General features: G+C 48.0%; 1 protein-coding gene across 4 annotated transcripts in view; it reads right to left on the reverse strand.

Annotated features, from left to right (window-relative positions):
* Positions 1-523: 523 nt before the first annotated feature.
* The window catches only part of radil (Ras association and DIL domains), a 45,896-nt gene continuing 31,816 nt past the window's right edge, over positions 524-14,603 (reverse strand). For 3 of the 4 annotated variants that reach the window (XM_035407392.1, XM_035407395.1, XM_035407393.1), the window contains 6 exons: positions 7,658-7,808; positions 5,819-6,009; positions 4,189-4,543; positions 2,974-3,110; positions 2,145-2,284; positions 524-1,869 (listed from right to left, as the gene is read on the reverse strand). In XM_035407392.1, the coding sequence (XP_035263283.1) occupies positions 1,770-1,869; positions 2,145-2,284; positions 2,974-3,110; positions 4,189-4,543; positions 5,819-6,009; positions 7,658-7,808 (1,074 nt within the window). In that variant the 3' untranslated portion in view covers positions 524-1,769. The remainder of the gene's footprint in view (positions 1,870-2,144; positions 2,285-2,973; positions 3,111-4,188; positions 4,544-5,818; positions 6,010-7,657; positions 7,809-14,603) is intronic. The other variant, XM_035407394.1, reaches the window with a different exon arrangement.

Raw genomic sequence — 14,603 nt, forward strand, 5'->3', positions numbered from 1 at the left:
TTAAGTTTTCGTAAATGTTTCAAAATAGAAGAGGGGGTAATGCCCTAAGCTGGCCCAGTCACAAGGGGACTTACTGCTTCCCCCCCCCCCCTCCCCCCCCCCCCCCCCCTCCCCCCCCCCCCCCCCCCCCCCCCCCCCCACAGTGCTGTGTGCCCCACAGACGCCTCACCTGCAGGCCATTTTATTCAGGCTTCAGAGATAAGGGACGGCGATAGTATTTATAGAAGTGAGCATTTATCCAACAGTGCTTCATTCGGTAGTGCTCAGGGGACACAGAAAGATCTCAAGGGCTTTAGAATAAGCTCTTTGCGAGGATCACAAGTCAGCTGCACACGTTAGCTTGTCGCCTGTTTGGTTGCGTCTGGAAAAGGCTTCCTTCCTCAGCTACTTACTCAGATAAAAATGAATGACATTTCTGCTCCATATTCATTTTAATTGTACAGACAACTGATATTTAAATGGCAAAAAATGTTCTCTGAACACAACAGAGGAGAAAAAAAACTTTTATTTTACAAACTGTTACATGCACAAAAAAAAAACAAAAAAAAAAAACATTTTATATGCAGGTTATATAACAATTGTTGCTTTATTATAAAGCTGAATCTCAACTTTAAATGATATTCTTCAATAGAAGAATTAAAAAAAGATCTACCTATCAGACTTTAGTTTCCTCAAATAAGCTTGTTTGGACTTAAGTCCATAACCCAACATATGCATTGATTATACATACACATATATTAGACGTCTATACATAATCAATGGTGAATAAATGTACAAACATCTCTTTTGTTCCTTTTTCGTCAAATCTCTGAATGGTTAATAAGGAATACATTCATTAAACCAAATGTAAACACACTAATAAGATGACTGTAAGAGTACTGAAGGAACAAGAACAGCTGCATCTGAAGATATAGAGGAGGACTGGGACTGATGTTCGGCCCTTTCAAAGAGACTGATGCACTTCAGTTCCCATGCAGCATATCTTATACCCGGAAGGTAGTATACAGTGTTACGCTGGTAAATCTACATCTCCATGTAACATCAGAAATGTGCTTGACACCATTAGGGGGGCGGGAGGTGTTACCTTTAATAAATTATTAAGTGTGTACTGCAGCATTTTCAACCACAACCACGTTTTCAGTTGTAACGGTGCATACGTATCTGCCAGCACACAGACACGTTGTGTACAGTGCGATCTGTAAGAGCCTGTAAGATTTCGTTTAGCTGGCTGTAGGCTAACCCGTCTGACTGAGATGACCACCGCATTTTCCCCAGCTTCAAGGTAAATCATGTTACATTCCTGAGTTGTTAATTGCTTGAATATTATGGGGCAAATATCAGAACACAAAATGTTTGATTTTTAAATAGTTTTACACAAATCTCATGCATCCAGGGTTTGACCGAGTTTGAAGCATGATATTAATATTTCTTTTTTTTTTAAATGCCTGGTGCTAATGTTATGGGATATTAACAGATAAAGTCGATAACGTGTGAGTTTTGTGCAGCACCTGTTTTAGTATAAATGTTGTTTAACCTTGGTGACCGGTCTAATGTGGAGGTTAGAGGAAAAGCCCAAGTGTGACCTTGAGGCGCGTTTCGTAGAGGTCACGTGCGCTCCACTCAAATGTGTGCGAGCGGGCGCTCCGTTTAAGGTAGTGAGGCGTGACTGCCTGTGCTGTGAAGGGGGGCGGGGTCCTCGCTGCCGCTCTCTCTCTCTCTCAGCTCCCCGGGCGAGCGGGGCGCCCCCGGAGACGCTCCCCCGCCGTCGCTCAGCACGACGAGGCGCTGATCTTCTCCGAGATTTCCAGGTCCGACTTGGCCACCAGGAAACGCAGCCGCCCGCCTCCGAGCCGGATGAGGTCCACCGCGCTGGGGAGAGAGGCCGCCGTCAGAGGAGTCTAATTTCTGCCCTATCAGCACGGACCCTATTGACTGGGGGAGGGATGAGGACGGGGGGCTGGGGAACACCCCCCCAGTGCTTTTACAACACAGGAAAAAGCCATCGATTCCACTGCTTCTCAGTAACCCAGTTTACTGATCTGTGACCGGTGTGTGAAACGGTCATATCCCGTTTCCTGGCGCTGATTGCTCAGAGCTGTCTGAGTGGGTGGGGCGTTCTGATTGGCCGATGACATTGCACTGACCTCTGGTAGTCGGCTCCGATGAGGCTGGTCCCGTTCACGGCCAGGATCCTGTCCCCGATGCGGAGCCGCCCGTCGGACGCTGCCGGCCCGTCGGGGATCAGGGTCCGGATGTAGATCCCGGGGGTGTTGAGCGGGGTGTGCTGGAGACGGGACGGAGGCGCGCTTAACTACCAAACACCTCAGCGCCAGGTGTCATGCACTCTACTGTACTGCCATTCCCAAACTCCCCACACTATCCTATCAGCCTGCAGGTATAGCATTAACAAGTGCACAGGCCTCATCATTTCATACACTGTATAGATTAACAAGAATATTCATGCAGTGCCACTTTATTGCTGTCTAGTAAAGGGGAATTTAAGCACTGCATTGTACCTGGTGTTCTCAGCTGTTAGACGTGGCAGAAATGAACATCCTGCTGGCTTTAGAAACTGAACAGCAGGTCTGAGTCTTCAGAGACAAAGTCAGCTGCTGTGACGTGCATACGTGTAATTTCACTTGTAAATGCGCATGTGACCTTTCCTGGATCCTGAGATTATGTAGCCTTGGATTTGTTTGATTTAGCTCCCATTCATTTTCTTTTTGTCTTACAGGGTTTTAGGGGTCAACCATCATTTTCTCAGTTAATTAAGCTGAATTTCTGACGACTGTCTTCCTTCAAAGAACGTATGGGCCCACGTATGTGGTCTCACACTAAAAAGGAGAGGGGCCACCCTCAATAAGAAGATGAGGCCTCAGGATGTGAGGCAGAATTCTCTCAGGAGTAACCTGGCCTACTAAATCCAGCTCTACAGGACCCCAGTATAGCCCCCCCCCCTTCTGTATGACTCACCAGTCCATCAATGAGGCCCATTCCCAGTCCGAAGGGCCCCTTGTCCAGCTCCACTACAAACACGGAACAGAAATGGTCAGCGGCTGAGCCGTTAGTGGAGGGGACTGGGAAGGGGAAGCCTGACCCACCCATGCTGCCTGCAGGGGGACACAGACACACAGAGGGCTGCGTTTGCCTCCCGCCCTACCGACCCGCCCCAACGTGTGCCCGCATGTTACCCTCAGGCAGGGGCTCTGCCGCGGGGTGAAGCACCCTTCTCTAATGCTCTTGGGATGCCCTTTTTGAAGCCCCCTTTTCAGCCAATGCTGTGGTCAGCTTGCATGCATTTTGCAGGAGCATTTCCTTAGTAAATCTCAGGGTAGGATGGGGACCGATGAAGGACAGAGGGGAGTGCATCAGAGTGGGCGGCAGACAGAAGCTAAGCTGCATGCATTCTGAAGGGAAGGTCAAGGGACCAGATGGAAAGCGACACATCGTCAAGGTCAGAGTGACATCACTAGTTTCTAATTCATCATTGTTCTACAGAAAAGCAGGCCATGCACAGAATGAAGGGACGCTGTCATTCGCTCAAAGGTAAGACATTAATTAATTTGGGAGCAGACGAGGGGTTTTAAGTAAGCTTGCGGGGCGGAGGGGGAGCAGGCATCCCCGGAGGTGAGCAGATTGAGAGAGCAGGCGAGGTTTCACCTCCGCGCTCCATTTCCGTCCAGCCTGCTGCTCCCAGAACAGCTCGTGTGAAATGGAGGGAGGAGGGAAAGGTCGGCCTGTCCGTCAAGCCTGCTTTCCTCGTCAGTCCCTCACGGCTCCGTCCTCGCAGCAGAAACGGGAAATATTTTCGGGAGAGGAACGTGCGGGGAATGAGCGCTGATAGTACGAGTCTGTGAAATTGCTGGCTCGTTGAAAAATAAAAAGCAAGCCGGTGTGATGTTGACAGATGGTTCTGCGATGCGCTCGAAAGAAGCAGCAGTTACTATTGGTAACCTAGCAGTTGAACTTGAGGATGATTGAACAGATGGCCCACAGCAGTGCGGTTTGTGTCAAGGCAAACATTTTCTGCACATTTCCTGCAGGAATAGATCTCAAATAACCAACAATGGGAGAGTACCAACTGCAGACTAGTATCGGCGTCACCATCAGCACTAATGCTTATGAACGACACTATGGGACCTCTTCATGAATATCAGTGATTTAATGTGCAGCTCTGAGCACACACACCTTCCATTCCGTTGGAAATGAAGCCGTTGATCTTCTTAAGGTCGGGCGGGGTCCTGCCGCAGCCGTTGAGCTGGTGGTGCTCCGCCGGGCCGGCGTCGGGGTAGAGCGGGGTGTTGGGCGGGGTGAGCAGGCAGGAGGAGTCCGGCGGCTGGGCTCCGGGGCGCAGGGAGCCGTTTCGGCGCAGGCTGTTGTGGGCGTGCGCCTGCTGCAGCTTCTCCCTCAGCCGCTCCTCGGCCCCGTGCGCGTCCCGGGACCCCGCGCTCAGGCTGGACACCACCGACACCCTGCCGTCCGCCTCGCCCTCCCACTGAGGGACCGCCGCCCTGGGGCTGCTGTGGGACGGGGGCTGCTCCCTCTGTAACGAGTGCACGCACACATACAAGCACACGCGCAAGCACGCACACACACACATCACACACATGCACAAACACACACGCACGCACAGGCACTGAGACATCTCATTCATGCCTGTACCCATAACTGGGGGGGTGGGGACTCATTAGGCTGGAGGGGGTGTTCAAGGACGGAAGTAATGCACTATATTAGATTAATGCACATATGGATGACCTTCTACGGAGGGGACACTGCGGTCACTACAGATAACATTTGTGGTCTGGGCCCATGTCAGTTGATTGGATCTTAATATGATAACTGACATGTTTTTGTTTATGTAGTCGGGGGATCCGGAGGGGGAAGGGAGGGTTGCTAAGGCAGCATAAATGGCCATTCCACAGAATCCCTTGTGGGCTCACTGCAAGCCTGCTAGTAGACAATGGGAGCCATGCTGAGGTGCATGTCTTTCTCAGCTTAATGACACAACACAGAGCTTAACACATCAGTGTCACGCCTGCCTTTGTTGAATGGCAACAGATGCTCAGTATTATCTATTCAAGATAAATAATTGCTTGTGCAAAATGTCTCTGAAAATATATCATAATCCAGACAGGCCAAATTGTCTAATTAGGCTACTTAAACCCTTAATACGATTAGGAATGATTTTCATGTCTAGCAATTTGCTTGGTCCGAGAGCTAAAGGTTTCTTTTATCTCCTGGATTATAAATACTGTTAAACCGCTACATCTGCTTGTAGCACATGGCCAGGATTACTGCTGATGAGCTGCGTTAAAATGACTGGCAATGCGGGGACTTGTGTGTCTATGTAACAAAAAGGCTTCCCAAGAAAGACTGCTAATAATTTATGAGCATTTAACTGATCGGTGGAAAGATTCTCATTTGTTCTCCACTTGGTCCATTATGACACTGTGTGCGGGCATTGATTCAGCTCTGGCCTTTGTCCTATTATCTCACACACACAATGTCAGCACGCACTACTCCTGTACAGCAGTGTCACAAGACACCCTGATCAGATATGAGTCTTACTTTAGTGTTTAAATGTCAAATGTAAAAGTGTCAGATTAAACACTGAGCTATGATGTTTCTGGAGGAGAATACCTATGACTTATGTGAACATATTAAATACATTCAATGGAGCAGTACTGCAGATTACAGGAAATGTCAGGGGTTTGTGAGACTCCATCCCACTTAGAGATTTAAACCCCTCCAGAGCAGTCCTGAGAAATGTAGGTTTAGTCCCATTACACAGCCCGGACAGACAGGAGGCTTGCGCTACCTGCAGCTCCTGCCAGTCTGCGCTGCCATTGGTGGCGGGCAACCTGGTTCTCAGGCCCCACAGGAAATGGCGCACGTAGAGCAGCTGCCTGTAGATGTTGTCGTCCACTGTGTCCGACTCCAAGTCCACCTTGAAGCCGTTGCTGGGCAGCACGATGGGCGGGTGGTTCTCGAAACTCTCCAGCAGGTCCACTAAAGAACAACAGAAGTGATGAACAGAGCAGAAACCGCAAAATCGCTCTCAACCTGAGCAAGTGGAATTTTATGTCATATCCCCCCAGCTCAACAGTCATTCCTCTTCAACTCTGTCCACCCATACAATATTAGCAGCACAAAGCCTTAGGCTGTGAATCTATAAAATCTAATTCATTTCCAGAAATGAAACTGGTTGCATGCCATACTTCTACACTGAAGAAAGAAGATACGCTTAACTACAGTATCACCAAGATGGCCAGGGTGAAAATGATTATGCATTCAAAAGAAAAATTTGGACCATTTCCAAAACAGCCGCATTGATGTATCCTACCTACCTTTCCAAAGATTAAATGATATAAATTATAGAATACCTTTCCTATAGATCATTGAGTGTGAGTGGTTGGTGAAAAGGGAAAAGAGAGAGAGAGAGAGAAGAGAGGGAGAGAGCCTGACCTGGTGAAAAGGGAAAAGAGAAGAGAGGGAGAGAGCCTGACCTGGTGAAAAGGGAAAAGAGAGGGTTTGGGTTAGGGTTAGGGCCTGACATGGTGAAAAGGCAAGAGAGAGAGAGGAGAGAGAGGGAGCGAGCCTGACCTGGTGAAAAGGCAGGAGAGAGAGAGAGCCTGACCTGTTGAAAAGGGAAAAGAGAGAGAGAGAGGAGAGGGAGAGAGCCTGACCTGGTGAAAAGGCTGGAGAGAGAGAGAGAGCCTGACCTGTTGAAAAGGGAAAATAGGGAGAGAGCAGAGGGAGAAAGCCCGACCTGGTGAAAAGGGAAAAGAGAGGGAGAGAGCCTGACCTGGTGAAAAGGGAAAAGAGAGAGAGAGAGGAGAGGGAGAGAGCCTGACCTGGTGAAAAGGGAAAAGAGAAAAAGAGAGGAGAGGGAGAGAGCCTGACCTGGTGAAAAGGGAAAAGAGAGAGAGAGAGGAGAGGGAGAGAGCCTGACCTGGTGAAAAGGGAAAAGAGGGAGAGAGGAGAGGGAGAAAGCCTGACCTGGTGAAAAGGGAAAAGAGAGGGAGAGAGCCTGACCTGGTGAAAAGGGAAAAGAGAAAGAGAGAGGAGAGGGAGAGAGCCTGACCTGGTGAAAAGGGAAAAGAGAGAGAGAGAGGAGAGGGAGAGAGCCTGACCTGGTGAAAAGGGAAAAGAGAAAGAGAGAGGAGAGGGAGAGAGCCTGACCTGGTGAAAAGGGAAAAGAGAGAGAGAGAGGAGAGGGAGAGAGCCTGACCTGGTGAAAAGGGAAAAGAGAAAAAGAGAGGAGAGGGAGAGAGCCTGACCTGGTGAAAAGGGAAAAGAGAGAGAGAGAGGAGAGGGAGAGAGCCTGACCTGGTGAAAAGGGAAAAGAGTGAGAGAGGAGAGGGAGAAAGCCTGACCTGGTGAAAAGGGAAAAGAGAGGGAGAGAGCCTGACCTGGTGAAAAGGGAAAAGAGAAAGAGAGAGGAGAGGGAGAGAGCCTGACCTGGTGAAAAGGGAAAAGAGAGAGAGAGAGGAGAGGGAGAGAGCCTGACCTGGTGAAAAGGGAAAAGAGAAAGAGAGAGGAGAGGGAGAGAGCCTGACCTGGTGAAAAGGGAAAAGAGAGAGAGAGAGGAGAGGGAGAGAGCCTGACCTGGTGAAAAGAGAAAAGAGAGAGAGAGAGGAGAGGGAGAGAGCCTGACCTGTCCTGTAGATCAGGGCCTCCTCCTCAGAGCTGGGCTGCCACAGGGCGACAGGGCCCAGCTCTGCAGCCAGCTGGTACTGTGTCAGAATTCGATGGAGCTGCACAGGTCTGAGGGTGGAGTGCTCAACAGACAGCGCCCTCCAGCTTATCTGCAAACACAGGGAGACAGGGAATATATACCCCGGCATGTACAGTGATTTATATACAATTTTGTTTTCACAGAGAGCTGTCTTGCTTGGCCTGCTTGCAGACAGATGTCCTGATTGGTACTTAAGATTCAGGCGTGATTAAATTTTGAGTGGCTGATTTCAGAGCCTGGGGCAATCAGAGAGACCAGATTGTTTTCTTAGAGCTTATAATTTATTGATATCTGTTGGAATGTAAAGGAAATTTAATCAAATATGAATACATGTTCTTAAAAAACCTACATACTGCAAAAACAGGATGGCCAGGTTACAGTTTGCTAAGAAGTACCTAAAAGAGCCTGCAGAGTTCTGGAAAAAGGTCTTGTGGACAGATGAGACCAAGATTAACTTGATCAAAGTGTTGGCAAAAGCAAAGTGTGGAGGCCATTAGGAACTGCCAAAGACCCACAGCACGCTATTTGCTATGCTTTGGGCATGTGTGGCTGCCACAGATACTGGCTCATTTCTGTTCATTAATGATGTAACTGCTATTAGCAGCGGCAGAATGAATTCAGAAGTGTACAGAAGCATCTTATCTGCTGAAGTTCAAGCAAATGTCTCCAAACTCATTGTACGGCTCTTCATCCTACAGTAAGACAATGATTCCAAACATGCTGCTAAAGCAGCAAAGATGTTTTTCAAAGCCAAAAACTGGAACATTCTTGACTGGCCGATTGAGTCACCTGATCTGAATCTAATAGAAAATGAGAATCATATGCTAAAGAGAAAACCAACCCAAAAAAAGTAGGATCTGAAGATGACTGCAGTACTGGCCTGGCAGAGCATCACATGAGAAGATACTCAACACCTAGTGATGTCTACGAGTCACAGACTTCAAGCAGTCATTGCATTCAATGTATATGCGACAAAATGCTAAACATGACTATGTTCATTTACATAACATTCACAAGTCCCTAATATTAACAAATAAATTTGAGAGGAGGGAGACCAGGGTGTATGTTCAAAGTACAGAAATACCTCTTTCTGAAATATCATGCTACAAATTACATCAAAATTTTTCTAAGCTCATAAAATATAAATGAGAAAATACTATAAAGTATTTGCAATACTACCCATCCTTGTATGTAAATGCATATATGCACACATATATTTTTATATGCTTGGTATTACAGTAGGTGGAAATCCAAATAAAAATCACAACAGCCTTTTTCCACCAGAATGTGTTTTAGGACCTCTGGCTTGTATGCAAAAATAGAAATTATGTAGTCTGGCTTGGGGTGACTTTGTGCATGTCTGCATGTCTCCTGCAGGAATATTCTATTATACTATAACAGCGAAGTTGAAACCCTAATCCTAACACTAACCCAAACCCTAGCTGTAACTCTAACCCTAACCCTACCTGTAACCCTAACCCTAACCCTAGCTGTTAGGGTTAGGGTTACAGCTAGGGTTAAAGATAGGGTTACAGCTAGGGTTAGTGTTAGCGTTGCAGCTAGGGTTAGAGTTAGGGGTAGGGTTAGGGTTACAGCTAGCGTTAGGGTTAGGGTTAGGGTTAGGGTTAGAGCTATGGTTAGGGTTAGGGTTAGGGTTAGGGTTAGGGTTAGGGTTAGGGTTAGGGTTAGGGTTAGGGTTAGGGATAGGGTTAGGGTTAGGGTTAGGGTTAGGGTTAGGGTTAGGGATAGGGATAGGGATAGGGATAGGGTTAGGGATAGGGTTAGGGTTAGGGTTAGGGTTAGGGTTAGGGTTAGGGTTAGGGTTAGGGTTAGGGTTAGGGTTAGGGTTAGGGTTAGGGTTAGGGTTAGGGTTAGGGTTAGGGTTAGGGTTAGGGTTAGGGTTAGGGTTAGGGTTAGGGTTAGGGTTAGGGTTAGGGTTAGGGTTAGGGTTAGGGTTAGGGTTAGGGTTAGGGTTAGGGTTAGGGTTAGGGTTAGGGTTAGGGTTAGGGTTAGGGTTAGGGTTAGGGTTAGGGTTAGGGTTAGGGTTAGGGTTAGGGGTTTCAGCTTGGGTTAGGTTTAGTGTTGAAGATAGGGATAGAGATAGGGGTAGGGATATAGGGATATAGGGATAGGGTTAGGGTTAGGGTTATTGCCAGGTATAGGGTTAGGATTAGGGTTAAGGCAAGGCTTAGGGTTAGGGTTATTGCTAGGTATAGGGTTAGGGTTAGGGTTAAGGCAAGGGTTAGGGTTAGGGTTAGGGTTAGGGTTAGGGTTAGGGTTAGGGTTAGGGTTTTAGGGTGTTAGGGTGTTAGGGTGTTAGGGTGTTAGGGGGTTAGGGTTAGGGTGTTAGGGTGTTAGGGGGTTAGGGTTAGGGTGTTAGGGTTAGGGTTAGGGTTAGGGTTTCAGCTTGGGTTAGGTTTAGTGTTGAAGATAGGGATAGAGATAGGGGTAGGGATATAGGGATAGGGATAGGGATATAGGGATATAGGGATAGGGTTAGGGTTAGGGTTAGGGTTATTGCCAGGTATAGGGTTAGGATTAGGGTTAAGGCAAGGCTTAGGGTTAGGGTTATTGCTAGGTATAGGGTTAGGGTTAGGGTTAAGGCAAGGGTTAGGGTTAGGGTTAGGGTTACAACTAGGGTTAGGGTTAGGGTTGGAGCTAAAGTTTGGAATAGGGTTAGGGTTACAGCTTGGGATAGGGTTAGGGTTAGGGTTAGGGTTAGGGTTAGGGATAGGGATGATAGGGATAGGGATAGGGATAGGGATAGGGATAGGGTTAGGGATAGGGTTAGGGTTAGGGATAGGGTTAGGGTTAGGGTTAGGGTTAGGGTTAGGGTTAGGGTTAGGGTTAGGGTTTCAGCTTGGGTTAGGTTTAGTGTTGAAGATAGGGATAGAGATAGGGGTAGGGATATAGGGATAGGGATAGGGATATAGGGATATAGGGATAGGGATAGGGATAGGGTTAGGGTTAGGGTTAGGGTTAGGGTTAGGGTTATTGCCAGGTATAGGGTTAGGATTAGGGTTAAGGCAAGGCTTAGGGTTAGGGTTATTGCTAGGTATAGGGTTAGGGTTAGGGTTAAGGCAAGGGTTAGGGTTAGGGTTAGGGTTACAACTAGGGTTAGGGTTAGGGTTAGGGTTGGAGCTAAGGTTTGGAATAGGGTTACAGCTTTGGTTAGGTTACGGTTAGGGTTACAGCTAGGGTTACGGCTAGAGTTACATCTAGGGTTCGAGCTAGGGTTAGGGTTACAGGTAGGGTTAGGGTTAGGGTTAGAGCTAGGGTTAGGGCTAGGGCTAGGGTTAGGGTTAGGGTTAGAGCTAGGGTTAGGGCTAGGGTTAGGGTTAGGGTTTCAGCTTGGGTTAGGTTTAGTGTTGAAGATAGGGATAGAGATAGGGGTAGGGATATAGGGATACGGATAGGGATAGGGATAGGGATAGGGATAGTTAGGATTAGGGTTAGGGTTAGAATTGCTAGGTATAGGGTTAGGGTTAGGGTTAAGGCAAAAGTTAGGGTTAGGGCTAGGGTTAGAGCTAGGGTTAGGGTTAGGGTTAGAGCTAGGGTTAGGGATAGGGTTAGGGTTAGGGTTAGGGTTTCAGCTTGGGTTAGGTTTAGTGTTGAAGATAGGGATAGAGATAGGGGTAGGGATATAGGGATAGTGATAGGGATATAGGGATATAGGGATATAGGGAGATAGGGATAGGGATAGGGATAGGGATAGGGATAGGGATAGGGTTAGGGTTAGGGTTAGGGTTGGAGCTAGGGTTAGGAATAGGGCTACAGCTTTGGTTAGGTTACGGTTAGGGTTACAGCTAGGGTTACGGCTAGGGTTACATCTAGGGTTAGAGCTAGGGTTAGGGTTAGGGCTACAAGTAGGGTTAGGGTTAGGGTTAAGGTTAGGGCTAGGGTTAGGGTAAGGGTTAGTGCTAGGGTTATATCTTGAGTTAGGCTTAGGGTTAGGGCTACTGCTACGGTTAGGGTTAGGCTTACAACTAGGATTATGGTTAGGGTTACAGCTAGGGTTAGTGTTAGGGTTTCAGCTTGGGTTAGGTTTAGTGTTAGGGATAGGGATAGGGATGATAGGGATGATAGAGATGATAGGGATAGGGATAGGGTTAGGGTTAGGGTTAGGGTTAGGGTTGGAGCTAGGGTTAGGAATAGGGCTACAGCTTTGGTTAGGTTACGGTTAGGGTTACAGCTAGGGTTACGGTTAGGGTTACATCTAGGGTTAGAGCTAGGGTTAGGGTTAGGGTTACAGGTAGGGTTAGGGTTAGGGTTAGAGCTATGGTTAGGGTTAGGGTTAGGGTTAGGGTTAGGGTTAGGGTTAGGGTTAGTTCAGCTTGGGTTAGGTTTAGTGTTGAAGATAGGGTTAGGGTTAGGGTTAGGGTTAGGGTTAGGGTTTCAGCTTGGGTTAGGTTTAGTGTTGAAGATAGGGATAGGGTTAGGGTTAGGGTTAGGGTTAGGGTTAGGGTTAGGGTTAGGGTTAGGGTTTCAGCTTGGGTTAGGTTTAGTGTTGAAGATAGGGATAGAGATAGGGGTAGGGATATAGGGATAGGGATAGGGATAGGGATGATAGGGATGATAGAGATGATAGGGATAGGGATAGGGTTAGGGTTAGGGTTAGGGTTAGGGTTGGAGCTAGGGTTAGGAATAGGGCTACAGCTTTGGTTAGGTTACGGTTAGGGTTACAGCTAGGGTTACGGTTAGGGTTACATCTAGGGTTAGAGCTAGGGTTAGTTTTACAGGTAGGGTTAGGGTTAGGGTTAGAGCTAGGGTTAGGGTTAGGGCTAGGGCTAGGGTTAGGGTTAGGGTTAGGGCAAGGGTTAGGGTTAGGGTTAGGGTTAGGGTTAGGGTTAGGGCTAGGGCTAGGGTTAGAGCTAGAGCTAGAGCTAGGGTTAGGGCTAGGGCTAGGGCTAGGGTTAGGGTTAGGGTTAAAGCTAGGGTTAGGATTAGGGTTAAAGCTAGGGTTAGGGTTAGGGTAATTGCTAGGTATAGGGTTAGAGCTAGGGTTAGGGTTAGGTTTACAGCTTGGCTTAGGGTTAGGGTTATATCTTGGGTTAGGGTTAGGGTTACAACTAGGGTTAGGGTTAGAGCTAGGGTTAGGGTTAGGGTTACAACTAGGGTTAGGGTTAGAGCTAGGGTTAGGGTTACAGCTTGGGTTAGGGTTAGGGTTAGGATTACAGCTAAGTTTAGGGTTAGGGTTACAACTATGGTTAGGGTTAGGGTAACAGGTAGGGTTAGGGTTAGGGTTAGGATTACAGCTAAGTTTAGCGTTAGGGTTAGGGTTAGGGTTACAGATAGGGTAAGGGTTAGGGTAAAAGCCAGGGATAGGTTTAGGGTTACAACTATGGTTAGGGTTAGTGTTACAACTAGGGTTAGGGTTAGGCTGACAGCTAGGGTTAGGGTTAGGGTAACAGCTAGGGTTAGGGTTAGGGTTACAGCTTGGGTTAGGGTTAGGGTTAGGGTTAGAACTAGGGTTAGGGTTAGGGTGACAGGTAGGGTTAGGGTTAGGGTTACAGCTTGGGTTAGGGTTAGGGTTACAGCTTGGGGTAGGGTTAGGGTTACAACTAGGGTTAGGGTTAGGGTTAGGGATAGGGTTAGGGTTACAACTAGGGTTAGGGTTAGGGTTAGGGTTGGAGCTAGGGTTAGGAATAGGGCTACAGCTTTGGTTAGGTTAGGGTTACAGCTAGGGTTACAGTTAGGGTTACATCTAGGGTTAGAGCTAGGGTTAGGATTAGGGTTACAGGTAGGGTTAGGGTTAGAGTTAGAGCTAGGGCTAGGGCTAGGGCTAGGGCTAGGGCTAGGGCTAGGGCTAGGGTTAGGGTTAGAGCTAGGGGAAGGGTTAGGGTTGGGGCTAGGGTTAGGGTTAGGGTTAGTGCTAGGATTAGGGTTAGGGTTAGGATTAGGTTAGGGTTAGGTTAGGGTTAGGGTTAGGGTTAGGGTTAGGGCAAGGGCTAGGGCTAGGGCTAGGGCTAGGGCTAGGGCTAGGGCTAGGGCTAGGGCTAGGGCTAGGGCTAGGGTTAGGGTTAGGGTTAGGGTTAGGGTTAGGGTTAGGGTTAGGGTTAGGGTTAGGGTTAGAGCTAGGGTTAGGGTTAGGTTTACAGCTTGGCTTAGGGTTAGGGTTATATCTTGGGTTAGGGTTAGGGCTAGGGTTAGGGTTAGGGTTACAACTAGGGTTAGGGTTAGGGTTAGAGCTAGGGTTAGGGTTACAGCTTGGGTTAGGGTTAGGGTTAGGATTACAGCTAAGGTTAGGGTTAGGGTTACAACTAGGGTTAGGGTTAGGGTAACAGGTAGGGTTAGGGTTAGGGTTACAGCTTGGGTTAGCATTAGGGTTACCGCTTGGGGTAGGGTTAAGGTTACAACTAGGGTTAGGGTTAGGGTTACAGCTAGCGTGAGGGTTAGGATTACAGCTTGGGATAGAGTTAGGACTAACATTACAGCCAGGGATAGGGTTAAGGATAGAGCTAGGGTTACGGTTAGGGTTACAACTAGGGTTAGGGTTAGGGTAGCAGCTAGGGTTAGGATTAGGGTTACAACTTGTGTTAGGGTTAGGGTTAGGGTTAAAGCTAGGGTTAGGATTAAGGTTAGAGCTAGGGTTAGGGTTAGGGTTAGGGTTAGGGCTAGGGTTAGGGTTAGGGTTAAAGCTAGGGTTAGGATTAGAGTTAGAGCGAGGGTTAGGGTTAGGGTTAGGGTCAGGGCCTGGGCCAGGGTTAGGGTTAAGGCAAGGGTTAGGTTTAGGGCTAGGGCTAGGGTTACGGTTAGGGTTAGAGCTAGGGTTAGGGTTAGGGTTAGAGCTAGGGTTAGGGTGATATCTTGTGTTAGGGTTAGGGTTCGGGCTACTGCTAGGGTTAGGGTTAGGCTTACAACTAGG

Source organism: Anguilla anguilla, chromosome 2 (assembly GCF_013347855.1).
Source record: "Anguilla anguilla isolate fAngAng1 chromosome 2, fAngAng1.pri, whole genome shotgun sequence".
NCBI classification, from domain to species: Eukaryota; Metazoa; Chordata; class Actinopteri; order Anguilliformes; family Anguillidae; genus Anguilla; species Anguilla anguilla.